The sequence below is a fragment of the Pogona vitticeps genome, chromosome 2 (genome assembly GCF_051106095.1).
Source record: "Pogona vitticeps strain Pit_001003342236 chromosome 2, PviZW2.1, whole genome shotgun sequence".
NCBI lineage: Eukaryota > Metazoa > Chordata > Lepidosauria > Squamata > Agamidae > Pogona > Pogona vitticeps.
In genome coordinates this window covers 296500268-296518878 of record NC_135784.1, presented here as the reverse complement: position 1 = coordinate 296518878, position 18611 = coordinate 296500268, and the positions used below count along the sequence as shown (strand labels likewise).

Here is an 18611-nt window from a genome sequence, read left to right as displayed (position 1 = left end):
TATAGACTTGAACATGTTCATTTTAACTATCAGTTTAAATTAGGTTATACTTTCTATAAGTAAAATTTCAAAATAATTTTTAAAATCTGATTTAATCTTTGAAAAAAAATTAAATAATTAATGGTTTAATCTTCCTGTTCTTAGTCATATGTTCAGGGGTTCTCTTTTATTGCTTTTTGTATTTTGACTGTGAAGCATTGAAATGTTTTTATTCAGTGATTTGTGAATCGCGGTCTAACCATGTTAGCTTCTCCCTATATTTAGCACCGAATTGTTCAGAATCATCAGTCATTGATTGTCGTGTAATTGGTCTTACCGTTGTTGGCCGCCACCCCAGGGAATTTAGATGGCTGAGCAGGGATTTGAACCCACTTTCCCTGAATCTTTGGTCACTCTATCCACTACACCACACTGAGCACTTCAAGTAGACATGGTCTAGAGGGGCGGGGTAAAAATCAAATAAATAAATACATAAATAAAATAAATTCAAGCGCAATTCCTCTACCTAATTTTTGGTGTTTTATTTCAAAAGCACATTTTCAAAAAAGGGAGTAACATTAACACTGTGCCACTCCAACGACTTTTCAACGCTTGGAGAATATTGAAGTTGGTAGACATCTGTTCCTGAATGGGCGGGGTGGCCATATTCAAACTTTAATAACCCAGCTCCCATCCAGAACCACTTGCATTCTTATTGTTCAAAATTAACACAGTGGATTCTAAGATGCTATAAAATTCAAGTTAGAAGTGCTAATGCACCATATATGATTTTAAAGGGTTTGAATGGTTTTATGCTGCTTAAATTGCCTTATATATTTTAGATTGTTTAAATTTAAAAATACTTTTATGGGCAATGTCTTATTATGAGCAGATGGGTGATCATATAAGTGCTCCTCTGCTCCAGCGATCCCACCCTTCACTTTGTTTAACTTATTAGGCAAGCAGTCAGGTAATCGATCTCAGTATCAGTGCAAGACCAGGCATGCAGTGGGAAGCCTGCTGGAGCAAGAAAGATGCTCACACAATCAGCCTTCTGCAATTGTATAATGCAACAGGATACTGGCATACAGTGGTGCCTCGCACAGGGAGGTTAATCCGTTCCGGATTAACCTTCGCTATAGCGAAACATCACTAAACGGAATTTAAAAAGCCATAGAAACGCATTGAACTTCGTTCAATGTGTTCCTATGGCTTGAAAACTCACAGTTAAGCGAGGTTCTGCCATAGCGCCGCCATTTTCGCGCCCTCGGTAAGCGAGGGCAGGGCGCGAAAATGCGGCGCGGACCTTCCGGCGGCCATTTTGGAACCGCCGATCAGCTGTTCTCCCCCGCTTCGTTATGCGATATTCGCTAAGCGAATCGCTTAGCGAATATCGCAAAGCGAAAAATCGCCATAGGGGCCATCGCTGAGCGAATGCTCCAGCGATGGCCCAGAGCACCTCGTTAAGCGATTTCATCGCTCAGCGAGGCGCTCGTTAAGCGAGGCACCACTTGTATATGTTTTCAACGAGTTAATTTATTTTATATTGTTCTTTCTGTATCACACCCAGAGATTCTGTAATACAGGGCAAGACAGAAACATTGTAAACAAGCAAGCAAACAAACAGTGGTAATTTTGGAATAAAATCTCCCAGATACACTGTACTGATCCTGTGCACATTGATATGGATGGTTATGGATGCTGCTCAAGCAGCCGCAGCATGCCTTAGGGTGGCCCTACATGAACATGACAAGGAGGTGGATGCTTTTAGCAGTTTTCCAGTAGATTAAGGGGCAGTATATAATATGAATGAAAGTGTGGTGTGTAGTGGATAGAGTAAGGTTAGAACTTAGGAGGATCTGAATTCAAATTCCCACTGGGCGATGGAAATGCACCGAAGGGTGGCATCTCCTTGAACATCTCACAAACTTTAAAAAAATCCAAGCAAGGTTGCTGTAATATGGAAGTAATTTGGTAGTACATGGCAACTTTTTTAAAAAAGAAATATTTATTTCAAAGTAGCATCTTGGCTACAGTGGTGCCTCGCAAGACAATTTTAATTCGTTCTGTGAAAATTGTCATCTTGCGAAAAAAACACGTCTTGCAAAGTTCCCTATGGGAACCTCGCAAGACAAATGAAATGTAGGTGTCTTCCGAGGCATTGGTCTCGGGGGGGGGGGGGAGAGACCGTCTTGCGAAGCACAGCCATAGAAAAAACCGTCTTGTGAGGCACCATAGCGATCGCAAAAACTAATCATCTTGTGGATTAATCGCAGGGCAGTCATCTTGCGAGGCACCACTGTACTTTGCCTCCAGGAGGCAGTGGAAGACAGGAAGGCCTGGCATGCTCTGGTCCTTGGAGTCACGAAGAGTCGGGCACGACTTAACGACTAAACAACAACAAGCATCTTGGCAAACAGTCCCCTTTGTAAATGGGGCATTGTGCAGATTAACATCCGCCTCTCCTAGGTGTTTTTACATCTGTGTGCTTTAATCTAGCTCAAATTGTGTGCAGCCTGGAAAATCTAAATGAATTATCGGGGCCTTTTCATTTCACTGTTGACAAATCTTTGCAGCACCCACACAACAGTAAGGCTTGCTTAAATGTAAAAGTAGCAGGGGAGCTGCGGGGGACGGGGCTGGGAGGCTGACATTCCCTTTCAGAAAATCCCTCATTGGGCTTACTTCTGAAAAAAGCACTTGGATTTTTATCTTTACAAAGATCTGCCAGATCTGTTGCTGAGGTATCAGGAAAGGTTACTAATGCCATCGATACGTACACATCCTGAGGTGTCCATATAGAAGTCCAAAGTCCCAGAATATGTAAGGTGGCTTTATAGATGGTTACACAAAGCACTATAAACAAATGATTAAAACTGGGGTTCTTTTGAAGTTTCTTTCTTTGAAGGACCTTTATTGTACAGGATATTTCTCAGATAGTACCTGTTTCCTTCTGCATTTGGGTTGTCCAAGACGAAAATGATGGATAGGGTTTATTTTCTGTTCCTTATACTGTTTTCTTCAAAGGATAGGTGTTGTTGTTGTTGTTGTTTGTTTGTTGTTGTTGTTGTTATGGGCAGTCAAGTCACTCCTGACTTACGATGAGCAATCTCCAAAATGCCCTGTCCTCAACAGCCTTACCCATCTCTTGTAGACTCAACCCTGTGCGCTTCTTTAGGGAGTTAGTCTATGTTATATTTGGTCTTCTTCCTTTCCTGCTGCTTTCTACCTTTCTCAGCATCATTGTTTCATTCCAGAGAATCCTGGGAAAAGTACCATTGGTGTACAGTTAACAAAGGTTTCCTATGTACCCTACATGTCTTCACACTTTGTAAGGATTTTGTAAGGGATTGTTGTTCCCCATAATATATTTAACTAGCAAGACATTGACATAGTACATTGACAGACACAGTCAATGTACTATGTCAATGTCTTGCTAGTTAAATACATTTCTCTAACATATTAGAGAAATGTATTTAACTTTTGTTTTTATTCTTTTAAGAAGTTTCTAACAAACACAACTGCATCTCAGAAATTACAGTGAGGAGGAATCTCCTCAAATGGACATACTTTTTTTATTTTATTTTGCTAATTGACTCTCAAAAGGTTTATCAAGACAGAGCTGTGGGTTCTTAATAGCATAGCATCACCAGAGCCTTTACTCCACTGGGAATGAAAAACAACACCAGAAATGGAAAAGAAATAGAATGAGTATAGCATCCTAAACTGTGCCTTTTGTGCCTTCTCTTGGGAGCAGAGATTGCGGATGGAAGCAAAAATTAGATTTTTCCTGGATGTAATTGCATTTCCTAAGAGTGTGTAGTTCAGTGTTGGATTCTCCTTGGGCCTGCTGATTGACAGTCCAGTGAGCAAAGTGAACCACTGCTGTTAGAATGGCAAATGGTCCTCCATTCATTCTTGTCCCACCTTTTCCTCCACTTAGCTGGCATCTCCTTTATTCTTTTGCATTCCTGCCTTCTAATATTGCAGCTAGCTCTCTTGTAAATTCCTGGCTACTGTGATCCTAGGCACTCTGCCCTGACATGTCAGCGAAGTGGGCAGTATTTAAAACTGGTAAAGCAGGTGTTTCATCCAGGATGGAAAATGTCACTTGAAAGGTGAGCTATCAATGGATTGAACAAAATATAAATATGAAAAAGGGAGGAGGGAAGATCATGAGGTTCCCAGAGCTGACCAGCACACCAGCTGCAGCCAAACAAGGACATTTAGTGTCCAATAGGCAGTCACAACTAGAATAGTTATAAAAACAAATCTTTTTAGACCCTCGTATGGTGTCTAATCTGCCCTGCAGTATCATTTTCTGTCTTTGTTGGTTTTTCAAATTGTTTTCAACTTATTTACTGAATTTTAACTGATCTACAATGGGGTTCGTTACATGATTTTATGATTTTTAAGCTAAATTTGGTTTTATCCTTTTTTTATTCTTTTAAGAAGTTTCTAAGATGCCTTGAGTGCTACCTTTTAGTGCAAATGTATAAATATAATCATCATCATACTTACTTACGTACAGTATATCACAAGAGCGAGTACACCGCATCACATTTCATAAATATTTTAGTATATCTTTTCATGTGACAACACTGAAGAAATGACACTTGGCTACAATGTAAAGCAATGAGTATACAGCTTGTATAACAGTGTAAATGTGCTGTCCCCTCAAAATAACGCAACACACAGCCGTTAATGTCTAAACCGCCGGCAACAAAAGCAAGTACACCCCTAAGTGACAATGTCCAAATAGATCGGCAAGGTGAGGTGATGTCTCTGCTTTCTAAGATGCTGTCTAGGTCTGTCATCGCTTTCCTCCCAATAAGCTATATACTATATACTGTAAGGTAAAGGTAAAGGTTCCCCTTGACAATTTTTGTCCAGTCGTGTTCGACTCTAGGGGGCGGTGCTCATCCCCATTGCTAAGCCATAGAGCCAGCGTTTTGTCTGAAGACAATCTTCCGTGGTCACATGGCCAGTGCGACTTAGACACGGAACGCTGTTACCTTCCCACCGAGGTGGTCCCTATTGATCTACTTGCATTTGCATGCTTTCGAACTGCTAGGTTGGCTGGACCTGGGACAAGCGTCGGGCGCTCACTCCGTTGCGTGGATTTGATCTTAGGACTGCTTGGTCTTCTGACCCTGCAGCACAGGTTTCTGCGGTTTAGCCCGCAGTGCCACCACGTCCCACTATATACTGTACATGCCCCCAAAGCAAAGAAACTGATGGTAATCTGGGCACAAATAGTTGACGATGTGGCATTCCATTTAGTTCCCCTTCTAGAAAACATCTGGGTTTGTAGCAGGGTTCAGTCCTAATCTCTTGGAGGTCTTTTAATCAACTAGACAAACACACAAACCTGAAATCACACACACACACACACACACATATCAGCAGCACCAAATATGATCTCATGATGTGTAGTGACCCAATCTTTTGCCCTCTTTCCCCCAGCAATCTCAATCAAAATTGCTCTCACCTGGCCACTGAAAGATAACAGTTGTTATCTAGTTTTTTCCCCCCTGCTGCTTAACAGATAGATGTTAACGTGCCCTGAACAGAAAAATGGCTGGCTAGGTCTCCCCACAGCTTTACAGGCAGCGTCAAGTGTGGCTGAGGGCACACAGTTTCATCTGGAGCTTGGGGGAGAAATCCTTTTTTTGGGACTTCAACTCCCAGAATGCCCTACTGAGCATAACTAGTAGATTCTGGAAATTGTACTCCAAAATAGCTAACTGACTAAAAACACAAATCAGTGCACCTCTAATTAACACTAACGGTGTGTTAATCTGAAAACTGGTTTGTTAACATTCACAGTGTAAGTGAAAACTGTGAAATTATGATAGAATTGAAGAGTTTCAGGGGACTTAAAGCGCTGCTTGATTGAACCCCTAATGATACCAATGCAGGAAATCCACAGCTGAAGCATCTCTGAGATATTGTGTTCCACCCTCTGTTTAAGCACACCTCCCCTCTACTTTTTTGGAGGTAGTCTGTTCCGAATAACTCCTACTGGTAGGATGTTCCTCTTAATATTTAGCTAGAATTTTCTTTCTTGTAATTTGAATCCATTGAGTCCCATGGTCTAGTTGTCTTGGGTCCTTTTAAGAAGAAAGGCGGGGTAGTAATATTTTAAGCAAGCAAGCAAGCAAGCAAGCAAATAATAAAATAAAATATTTTTATAGCAGCAGAAAACAAGTTTGCAATATCTTCTCTGTGACAGCCCTCCAAGTGTTCTAAAAATGGCTATCATAGCTTTTCCAGGCAAAACACACTCTGTTTCTGCAATTATTCCTCATAAGACTTGGTTTCCAGATGTTTTACCACCTGGTTCACCTTCCTCTGGACACATTCAAGCTTGTTGATTAATTAGTTGCATAAATCACTAATAATGTATTGGCAATGTGTAACTTTCATGCGGTAAAAAAAAGTCATTTAAAAACTACTAAAAATGGCCCAAATAGACCATCCTTTTAAATTTTGGGTCATGCTTGAAAGAAAGAAATTCAAATAAAGCAAAGAGTTAATAGTTATTCAAATGGGCCACGTCATTATCATTGAATGATTCAAACAGTTACTTTTGGAATAATTGTAATTTTTAACAAATTAGGAGTAACAAATTATTTTTTAACAACTATTCTTAAGCTCTGTCTTAGAGACCAGACAAGATAAATTTCCAATTTGCGTTGGGCAAGAACGCTCTGCTCCCTTAAATGCCAAGATGGTCTGAATGGAGCGGGCAAACCCTTCCACCTGTTCTTATTATTATTCTGTCCAAATAATGGTTACTACCATGGCAACTGATTACAGCACTTGTTAATAATGACACTTGCCAAGATTCTGATTAATGAATCCAAGACGAGGCCTTGTTTCACAAATGATCTGTTTCCCACAGAGGCTTGGCTCCCTTCAATGTAAGACCAGCAAAGGCTCTAACTGGACTCCAGGGGCCTCAGGGAACCAACTGAAAGCTGTCCGTGGAAATGTGAATGCCTCATTTTACAAACAACTGTTGAGTGAATGTTGAGTGTACCTGGTAAGGTTGCTTCCTCAGTGCAGATGATTGGATTAACAGCCTTGGAGAAGCTTTTCATCTTGTGCATTACAAGCGCACATCAATCATTCATCAAGAAGTGTGGTACCTTACAATCCACTTATGGTTTTATGTCAAACAATATTCAGTTCAGCAGCATCATATGAATTAAAGAAAGGTTTGAACTGTTTGGGGGAATTTGGATTAGAAAGTTTGAGCAGAGCGAGTGGGGTGAGATCCCCTTGGCCCTCATATGAGTAAGAAGGCATTGAAAGGAACTTGCAGAAGAGAAGAAACTCTGGCCAACTGGGGGTGCCTTCATCTTGGTCCTTTCTTGCAGACCATGATTGACAGGTTCATGTTCTCTCTGGTTGAGATTTCTATCCTGAACCCCTCCAGGTCCTTGGGCCTGGCCCAAGGGTGGCTGTGTTCGCTCTCCCTGAGCTTAATCCCAGTCTGCAACAGGGTGTTTCTCTCTCCTTCCAGATCCTCACAGTTTTCTCTGAGGTGCTCTCTGGCACCGATAAAGCCACCAGACCTGCCCCTTGTTACGCTGGTGCCCCTTCTGGGTTGGGGTATGCTGATACTCCCACTGCTCCAGGTTCATCCGTGGGTACCAGTTACCAGGGAAGGTGGATGAATTCACAGCCCACTCCCCTTCGTGAAAGATACCTTCAGTTCAAACGGTGTTCCCCTTTACATGGAAGCTCAGTCTGTTTGGCCTCTCCTAGACCCTCCTCATCCTTCACACCATCCCCCTCTCCCCCATCTTCCCTTTTGAAGGCCTTTATTCCCCCCTCCCTTGGCTCCTCCTCATATAACACCCCCCACATGTTGACCATGTGCCCCCCCCATCCTCTTCATATAGCTTTCATGCATCGCAGGCAGCTCCTCTCTTGCAGGACCAGAAAGCTCAACACCTTTCAACCATTCGCTCAAGTGATTTTTGGGGGGAGGGAGAGGCATGGCCAGGCATGTTTCTTCTTTGCGTGGACATGCCACATGCCAAACCCAGAGCACAGGCATCAAGCGAGGAGGTGCGGGGAGGCACACTGGGAGGCCTAACCTGCACAGTCCTGCCACAATGGTCCTGGACTTGTTTTTAGGTGGGTAGCGTCAGTTCATGTTGGGAAGAAGCAATTCTTGCTGGACGGAGATCGTGATCAAGCTTTAGGGCCAGTTCTACCATTAAGCAGAGGGAGACAACAGTCTCAGGTAGTAGGACTGCTCTGCCCTGACAGCTTCCTAGCCATTCCCTTCCAGATGTGTGTGTTGTATCCTGTACTGTGAACTGCCTGCTGCATAAAGGCACAGTGAAAGATACCTTCAGTTCAAATGGCAATCCACCCTACAGCTGCATGTGGAACTGAGCGGATGAGGGCATCTGGTACTTTACTTCAGGCAGCAAAACAACTTGGGTCAGCACTGTCTCACTTCCCAATTGGTGTGCCATCTAAACCCTTGATGCTTGGGCAAAGTACAACTCCCTGATCAGTCTCCTATTACTTGCATAAATCAAATGGTATAAATCACTGCTACTGATTAAGAATTCAACTGTTATATTTCTTGTTGCACACTAGGTTATGCAACTGGCATGTGACAAGAAATTAACTTGCAGTAAAGCAACATAGCAATTTACACTGTTGACCGCCAGTAATGAGCACAGCTAATAGGATTCTGGTTCTCACCAGCAAAATAGTCAAGTCACCCAAATGATTTGGGTCCTTTTTAAGAAGAAAGGGACAGACAGACAGACAGACAGACAGACAGACAGACAGACAGACAGACAGACAGACAGACAGACAGACAGATAGATAGATAGATAGATAGATAGATAGATAGATAGATAGATAGATAGATAGATAGATAGATAGATAGATCACAAAAAGGAAGTGAACCCATGTGTCACTATTGTAATTTTTTTAGTTCTCTGATGCCTACAACTTTATCTGGCACCAACTATGATGTAATGGGTATGATGAGGACTCAGGGGGTCTCGGTTCAAATCCCTGCTCATTCTCTGCTCGCTCGTCTCCCACCAGGCCGCAAGGTGTTTTCTCTTTTTCAAGATTTCAAAGAGTTCTGTTGTAGTCATGTCCAGGATGATGGTTTCTACTCACCTGAGGATGATCAGGGGACTGGAAACCAAGCCCTATGAGGAAATGCTGAAAGAGGTGAAAATGTTTAGCCTTGAGAAAAGGGGACTGAGGGCAGAGAGCACTTTTCATATACTTGGAAGGCAGTTGTAGTGAGGAGAGGCAGGATCTGTTCTCACTCCTCCCAGATTGCAGGACACATGATAAAAGGCCAAAATTATAGGAAGCCGGATTTAGGCTGGATATAGAGAAAAACGAGTTGTATGACATTGGAACCAGTTACCTTGGTAGGCGGTGAGTGCATCCATGTTGGAGGCATTCAAGAGAAAATTGGTCAACCTTGTGTCAGATCTGCTTTGACGTGGATGACAGCATTGAGCAGGGGGTTGGACCCCATGGCCTTGTACGCTCCTTCCAACTCAGTCATTTTATATGCTTTGATTTTATGAATTCCACAGTCACATGTATCATAATTTGCAATGACAGGAAATACAGCAATATTAATGTTTTATTCTAGAGGTGTTAACACTGAATACGCTTATATTATTAATACTATATTGGGAAGCTTTGGGAATTTCAGCTCCTTAAGAACATAAGAATGTATAAGAAGAGCCCTGCTGGATCAGGCCAAAGGCCCATCTAGACCAGCTCCCTGTATCTCACAGTGGCCCCACCAGATGCCTCTGGCAGCACACAAGACAGCTAGATACCTATCTCTTGATACCGTCCCTTGCAGTTGGTATTTGGAGGTCCCTCCCTTTTAAGCCTGGAGATTATACATCCCCATCATGGCTTGTAACCTGTGATGGACTTTTCCTCCAGGATTATGTCTAATCCCCTTTTAAAGGCATCTAGGCCACATGCCATCACTACATCCTGTGGCAAGGAGTTGCACAGAGTAACAACATGCTGGGTCAAGAAATACTTTCTTTTGTCTCTTTTCACTCTCCCAACACTCAATTGGAATGGATGTCCCTTGGTTCTGGTATTGCGTGAGAGGGAAAATACCTTCCCTCTATCCACTTTATTCATCTTTTGCATAATTTTATAGTGCGTTCCCCTTCTTGTGTCAGCAGGTGTGTAAGTTCAGCTGGCTGTGACTTGATTTCAGCATTTTGGTAAGGAAGCAATTTGTGCGGGTATGCATAACACACTATGTATGTACAAATGTTGACACAGGGAGTGATTTTGGAACTAGAAAACACAGTTTCTGAATCAGAAAGCACGGTTGGAACCCCATATCTGTGGGGGAATTGGCTACAAGGCCCCCATGGATGCTGAAAACGGTGGATAATAGTGAACACTATAATAATAACTAGCATGGTAAAAGAGCAAAATCCAAGAATATGTATTTTCACCTATATCACCAGAACTGGCTAACCAAGGGAGCCAGAGACCATGCTATGTATTCTTCAACAAGAACTATACCTAGTATGGTCTCGGGCTCCCTGTAGTGGCCAGTTTGGGTAAATACATTGTGAAAATACCTATTTCTATTTCTATTTTTTCTTTTTTAAAATTCATTTTCTAAATTTCAGACTATGGATAAGTGAAACTGTGGATACTGATCCAGCGGATACAGGGGTCCTACTGTATGTCCAGCCTGAGAGAAACGGTTGTCTACCCAACTGCCTGCAGTACTTTTGCAGCAATGTGCTCAAGGCTGAAAGGGAGACAGAAAGGAAGCACTTTCTCTTTATAGACATTTTAATGGGAATCCTATTGGCACTTGCATAAGATACGAGTAACTTGCCATGGCTACCTGCAGCTGATTAATGAAGTGCTAGGGTACATCCTGGTTGCACAAATCAGTCACATGACCAGGCATGTGACCCAGACACTCCTTGGCCCCTTTCACTCAGCCAGGGCACGTTACTCAAACCTTATGCAAACACCAGTATGGAAGCATCTACGTACAATAGGTGCCAGGCGTCCATAACTAAAGGGCAGCTAAGGCTAAGGATGGCCCCAGCAATGGAGAATGTGACGAGAGCAATTTAGTCCAGAGGCTGGGAAAGTCTGGCATGCAGGAAGTTGCAGGTTCAGTCCCTGATGGCCACGCTTCAAAAGGTGATGGAAAAAGGAATTTACAGGAACAAATACCCCACTAAAAACGGTAAACAAAAGCAACACCAAAAACACGGTCAAAGCAATAAGGCCCAACAGTCCATTCAAGATCCCAAAACGCTACAAGTCCATAAGGGAAAGCTTGCCTGAAGAGGAACGTTTCGCCGGCTTGTGGAAAGACAGCAAAGATAGGGCAAATCTGCCTTCCAGTGGGAGGCAGTTCCAAAGGCAGGGAGAGTCTTTGAAACACAGCTGCCTCTTTGATATTGCTGGGATGGTGGTAAAATACTGGAATGTGTTCCAAATACTACTTTTTTCTTAACGGGCTCCTTATAATACTTTTTCATGGCAAGAAAAAATATTCAGAAGGAGGCAAAAACAAAAAAACAAAAAAACAGAAGGGCCAGAGGCTTCATTGTGTGTCTGTGCCTATCCTTATTAATTTATTACTTTCATCCTGCCGCAACCCCCCCAGCTCAGGGCTTAGGAAAGTTCCTTTTGCTGCAAATGCTGGAAGATAACTTTTTGGAGCCCCAGCCTAGAATCCTGTCAGAAGGCCAACATGGGGAGATTGAACAATCAGAGGGATTGGTGACAGGGGATGCATTTATAGGCCACTAATTTATTTTTTTAAAAAAAATCATGCAAAATGCAAGCTTTTGTGGGTGAATGACCTGATCAGAGGGACTGTTGACATCATCTTCAGGACTCAACCAATCCTGAGGGTGCTGCTGCTGTCGCCTTGGGACCCCAACCCCATTTTCCTGGGTCTTTGTGACCTCAGAGAGCCCCACCTCTCTGCTGGCAGATAAAAGAGGCTTGCTGGGCAGGGCAGGAGACCAGAAGGGAGGCCAGTGGCCAGAGGGCAGTCCGGCAGAGAGAGCGGCAGTGGCTGCAGGGGACTCAACCCTTCTGTCCAAGGCAAGTTCTCTCCCGAAAGCAGCTGAACTTCCTAAGTGGGCTTGCGAGTTAACAGCTCGAGGTGCATGGCTTGAAGCTGGTTGATGTCGGCGATGGATTGGGGGGAAGTCGGTGAATGTTGGCTGACAGAAGCTGGTGGAATCTCCCTGCGGAAGCTGGCTGAGGCCGCAAGGTGGAGGCCGGCAGAGGTTGGTGGATGAAGCCGGGGGACATTGGCCTCCTGAAACCAGCTGTTGGAAGCTTGGTGGATATCAGTGGATGGAAGCCCAGGCATGTGTGTGAATGGCTGGTGGAGTAAAGGTGTGTGTGTGTCGGGGGGGCAGCTGGTGTGCATGTCTGTGTATGTGAATGGGCTGGCTAGTGCTCCGTGGGAATGTTGCCGGGGCGTTTGTGTGACCCAAGCATTTGGGATCTGGTGGAGGCTGGCTTCAGAAGCGGAATGGAAGAGACGAACAGGTGGATATTCCTGGTGGAAGCCAGTGGATGTTGGCAAGCAGGAATTCGGGATGAAGTTGCCAGAACGTTGGTCGGTGGATACACCTGGATTGAAGCTGGTTGACGGCAGTGGATGAGCTGGCCCCTTAGTTGTTTTTTTTTTCTCTTGTTCTGTTGCAGGTCCCGAAGCTTCCTCTTCTTCAGGGGGATGCGAGAGACCAGAAGGCAGGCGTCCTGCTGGAGCTGAACCAGGCCCTTGTCTCCGCTGAGGATATTCGTTTAGCCTCTTTTCCAAAACCAATAAAAGATTTTTTCTGGAATGGTTTTGAAGTGTTGTCTTGTTTGTCAGGGGCTGTCACGGGATTCTCTTCCCCATCCCCTCATTATATCTGGGGCCCAATGCCTGGGGTGGGTCTGTGTGAAGACATGGTGTGGAGCCATATGATGTCCCAGGAACTGGGAAAATAATATTTCTCCATGCATGTGTGAGGGAATGAGCTAGGCATTGTGGGTTCCCTGTCTGAGCTCCCAAGCAAGTATATTATGGGTCGTGTAGGACAGACACAAGAAGCTAATGAGCCCTGGTGCCATTTGGAGAGGGATGCAGTTGGGCACCCAAACACTATGGCCACCCTGTAACAATAAACGAGACTCGCTCCTTCCCTTCCACCACTGCTCCTCCCATTTGTTTGCCTGGCCTGGAAATTCAGGGGAGCCCTGTCATTTCCTGGCACAGCATCTCATTCTCTGAGACCTGGCAAACCTCATCTTCACCATCAACACTCTATGGACACCTCCTTGCAGAGTACAAGTGGGGAGAAAATATGCCACTTCAAAGAAGCTTCCAGCCCAACTTCTCACGCCAGTGCCACAACCGAGGAAATGGAGATGGGCAATGATTTGGAGATGAGCGTACATTAAAATTTATGCAGATCCATGCCACGGATAGATGGGAAAAATACACGGGTACTGCAAAATCTGCTGCTTGAGGGCAGCGGCTGCCTCTGAGCGCCCCTAGACTGAAGATGCTGCATTAAGCAATTTTTGTTATCATGCCTTTATGTCAAGAAACTCAAGCTAGCATAATTCACCCCCCCCTCCCCCCTCCCAGTTTTATCTTGACAGCTACCCTCTGAAGCAGGTTCAACCGATATGATGTTGGCTTGTGGTGTTCTAGCTGCTTCACAGAGGAGTTGAAATTTGAACGCAGGTTTTCCAGAGTCCTAGTCCAGCCATTTGCTCTATAAATCAAAGTGGTTCTCAACAGAATGCATAATGAAGTCAGGTTCTTTTTTTTAAAAATTAAAATCTCAGGTAACCATGCTATTCCACAACAAAAATAAATCTGTAGCTCTGCAGCATTTTAACAAACATGGCAAAAAAGGTGAAACCTTTCTCCAGGCAAGGTGGAGCTTTGAGGGGTTCTTATAAAGCTTTAAACGCCTGAAAAACTGTTGCACCAGAGATGGCAGTCAGACAAAAGGAGGCAGTGTATGTGTGTGTGAACATGCCTTTCAGCTCTTTTAAAACTAATGTCATTCTGCAGTTTTATTTGACACAAATTCAATAATATGACATACACAACACTTTGAAGAGTTTACAGTTTCCTTTTAACAGACTCCAGTGGTTGAAGAGGCAGCAATTATTATAAATATGAAAAATATTGAAAATGCTGATGTGATTATCATTATGGGGTAGGAAATGGTACATTCATTCTAGGACACCATCAGCTAAATTACCAACCTGTTCACACTAAATCCTGTTTCAATAAGAATTTAATTAAAGGAAAATGTATGGAGTGTGAGTATAATAGGACCTTTTTTACTAGGCAAATGATTAAGAAAGAAAGCCTATGAGGAGAGAGATAATGGCACAGAGGTACATGTCAGCAGGCTGTCTCATCTCTCATCTGGGGCTGCTAAATTCCATGCTTCCAGTTCCCCTGTTGACTGATGTGGGTGTGTGTGGACTATGTTAATATATGATTGCGTAGATGATTTTTTTTTTTAAAGGAAAAGAAGAAAGCCTAGGGAAAAAAAGACTAACCCCCAGTGGAGGAAAAGAACTGCTGGGAAATGAGGGATATAAAAGGAAATTTGGTGGAGTTAGATGGAAATCAAAGTGTGCAGCAGAAAAATGTGGGTGAGTCAAACTGGACGGGTAAAGACCTGAGGATGATCTTCAACTGAAAGGAAGAAGGGGGAGACCTGGAGGGATGCCAGATAGGATCCTGAGGAAGAATCTTATCTCCTTGAAGTAGACCCCTAAGGAAATCAAACCCTTGGGAAACTGGGAATATGTATTTAAAGAAAACCCATAAACTAAGGCATTAATACAATTACGAGAGGAAGCAGAAAGATATCATAACTCAGATCCCCCTTGAAAAGCCTCTTATTCAAGTAAAAGGGCGAGAAATTAGGGGTTACTAGAGAAAAGGAGTTTAAAGTAGTTGCCCTAGCAGTTAAGGAAACTGATTTTGGACAGTTGGATGAAATGGTTTCACCTGTTACAATAAATCATCTTGATTTGAGATTTCCAGCGTCCTCTTCTATGGAGCAGGGGAAGCTCACAAAACCATTGTTCTAATTCATCGGTACTGACGTAAAAACAGTCAGGAAATGACTGAGATGTAGGATACATAGCTAGAGTAACTACAAAAACAATTCTTACACGTGAAAATGTTTCAAAGAAAATGGTGCCAGACCATTAACAACCACATATACCTGCACAGCACGAACACCTTATTTACAGCCTATCCAGAAAAAGCAGTCCTCAGCCCTTCCTCCAAGGCCTAGGTAAGGAGGGTCATCTTAGGAGGGTCCAGGAGTCGCTCCTACCACATTTCCCATCCCCTGGATTCCTATGGACAACTGTTTTTCTGAAACTCAAAGCAGCCAGCCTGTTACTTCTGATTTTGAATTAAGGATATTGGGAGGCGAAGAAAGGTGGGGGCTCTCTAAATACAGCCCACAGGTCACCTGATCAATAACACTGTTGTTGTGGTGGTGGTGTTTTATTTAATACTATATTGTATATTTGACATAGCCATCAGTATTGACTACTAGGGCAAAGAAAGTTTAAAATGAAATTAAGGTCCACAGGTCAATTCCTTGTCTACGCATGGCATCTGCCATCTTTTGTGCTAATGTGAGAAATAACATTCGGAAAGGTCTACAAAGAGCAGCTGGCATCTTTTAACTAAAGATTCAGGTGAAGCGGATTTGCCCATACTCTTGCTGTACTACAGTGTGAGACATACCTATACACTTCATATGGGTTAAAACATCCTACATATAGTCATGTACAAACATAGCAGCTGAATGACATGGAAGAAATCTAGTAAACACAATTTCTCCAACAAGACCTCCCAATCGAAGACTGTGCAAACCCTCCCCTTACAAAACCCAAGTCTATTCGTACAATACACACTGGTATTGGGGCGCTGCAGATCTTTTAAAAACTGGAAGGGCTTTCTGTCTGTCTCAGGCTATCCCACTCCCCCATTGTCTTTGTGCAGCTCTTTGCACGGCGGTTGAATGCTCAGATAGAGCACTATTGCTGGAGCCCTGAGTTCTACAAAAAGTTAGAGCATACATTTCAAGAGAGGTCCTATTTGCAAGTATGTTTATTTCTTTTGGAAGGAAGCAGAATCGCTATGTTTTCTTGGCAGTCGGAGCGCTGGCCACAGTTTTCTTGACAGTACTTGAGCTCGGCAATGCCTTGATTCTGGGGGCTGCTGGTTTCCTCTGTTTTTGATTACTGCTTTGAAGGGGTTTCAGTCCCAGCATCTCACAGTATTTGTTGCATTGATGGAGAGCCATGAATTGATCGATAAAAGAGATGGAGCAATTACCCTTGAAACCTTTGTACCTGTAGAAGAAGAAGAAAAAAAGCATTATTATAAATGCACTACATTTTATTTCATTTTTGCAACAGCCATCATCCAGCCCTGATGTAAGTAGCAGAAAAGTTTTGTCCCTCTGCTCTTGCAAAGTAACTTTTGATTTCACACCAAAATACTGTAATTGGTTTCCACAGTGAAAGTGACGAGGTCAGTTTCTGTAAAACAAAGTGGTGTGTAAAAACAGACATTACAAAAGACTCCACCCCTCCCCTTTCTAGCTGAAATGTAATGTTCCAAACCACAGAGAGCACTTCTGTTTTTCCCCATAGAATACACCTCTATAGTTAATAGGGATGTCATAAAAAGCTGGTTACAAAATGAGGAACTACTTGATAACATTTTGCTTTCATCCGATTTGAAAGCTGGCAAAGATTATAGACATCACTATTTTTTTAACAAAGCCTAGTCCTTTGGTTCAGTCTTTATAAAAGTACTGTACATTGTTGGTCAATTGATCATGGTAAACAGATAAAACTGTGGTTATGATAAATTGATATATTCACAATGAGATTGAAACATAACTTTCTGTTTAAATTAATGGGACACTGTGTAATCCTATAGGTGTCTATTTGGATCAAAACATATGTAGGGGAATGTATATTTCCTGCTCTTAAAATGTTTTCCCTCCAGCAATGTTAATCTTAAAATGCCCCCCCTCTATTGTTAGATATGTCTTTGCCAACAGACCTGAAAAGAAAGCTGATATTTCTATTCAATTGAATAAATATACTTTCTGCTTTTAAAGCAGTTTGCAATCAGTTGTCTTTTGCAACATGAGAGAGTACTGTTTCTGGATACAAAATCAGTGCCTTGTCTAGCAAGGCCCTTTGTCATAAGTCCTACAGAGTACAATAAGTATAGGATTGTAGCCTAAATGGATAGGTAGATCGTATCCTTGGGGGTTGATTTTGCTGGAAAAAAGCATGCATGCAAGCAAGCAAGCAAACAGACGTTTTCAGGAATCAGAATATAACAGCATCAAGAATTTTTCCTGTAGTTTATAGAATTATATACAGCAATCTGTTTTTCATGAAAAGCAGAGCACATTTGTCAATTATACCTATCAACATTCATCCTTCATGTTACAATAAACAATACATTCATAAACATTTTTACAACAGCTCAAATGCTCCAGGGTTTGGGAAAAGGAAGCACACTAGGGATGACATAGATGATATTTTCCCAGTTAAAAATATGCTGAAAATCTATAGAATTAGGGATTCACACACATTTCACAGGCCAACCCAGGAATGCACATTTCTTTGAGAAGTATAGTGTAATTAAATCACTCTATTACTCTTTAAATGTCAACAATTACATTGCCACTAGACAAGGGGTATTTGTATAAAAATACCCCCGCACATGTGATGTTAATGAGGGTCCAGCCCCATGGGGCCAGATGGTCCACTCACCGATCCGCTGTGGACAGCATGATTCTCTCAATGGCTCCATAGCACACGATCTGCTCACCACTCCTGGCAGGAGCTTCCCTGCAAGGTCAAAGAGTGGCAAGCAGATCACGCTCTGCAAAGCCATTGGTAGAATCGTGCCATCCAAGTCTGCAGCAGGGTGGTGAGTAGATCATCCAGCCTCATGGGGCTGGACCCTCGTTAACGCCACCTGTGCAGGGAAATTCGTATACAAATACCCCCATCTCTAATTGCCACCCTAGCTATCACTCCCTTTCCTTGTCCTCCTCCCATTTAATAAAAATACTCTGCAACCTTTTTTTTTGCAAGACAAGTTTTATTTTCTTGTGATTGAGATGCCTCTTTGTTTGAACTGTTTATGCTGCTACATGCAGTTCTCCCACAATCCACTGAGAGGGTGTTTAAATGGGGAATTGTCCAGGGTTGAGGATGAATTTTTGATATTTTGTACTGGCTGAAATTGTTGTTCATTTGGTACTTATCCCAACTGTAAGTGCCTAGATAGCAGAGGGTCAAATTAGGCACATATCTCACTGTAGTACATATGTCACGCCCTCATCTGCCATTACCCCTGCCTTTTGACTCCACTCCCCCTGCCTTTCTGTTCAGTTTATGAAGCAACAAAGCGCTGAATGGACAAGACAGGGCCACATCTGAATATCTCCCGCATCACTTCCCTGATCTAGCACTAATCATTTTTTTAAAGCAACCCTAAACTACCTTTTTAAAAGAGG

At 42.8% G+C, this 18611-nt stretch overlaps 1 protein-coding gene and 1 long non-coding RNA gene across 2 annotated transcripts in view; one reads left to right on the top strand and one right to left on the bottom strand.

The window, feature by feature from the left end:
• Nucleotides 1-12863, top strand: part of LOC110085074 (uncharacterized) — a 37994-nt gene extending 25131 nt beyond the window's left edge. The window contains exon 3 of the long non-coding RNA XR_013541582.1: nt 12724-12863. This is a non-coding gene — a long non-coding RNA (uncharacterized LOC110085074). The remainder of the gene's footprint in view (nt 1-12723) is intronic.
• Nucleotides 11825-18611, bottom strand: part of ALPK2 (alpha kinase 2) — a 71680-nt gene continuing 64893 nt past the window's right edge. The window contains exon 10 of the mRNA XM_078385185.1: nt 11825-16413. Coding sequence (XP_078241311.1) covers nt 16197-16413 — 217 coding nt within the window. The 3' untranslated portion in view covers nt 11825-16196. The remainder of the gene's footprint in view (nt 16414-18611) is intronic.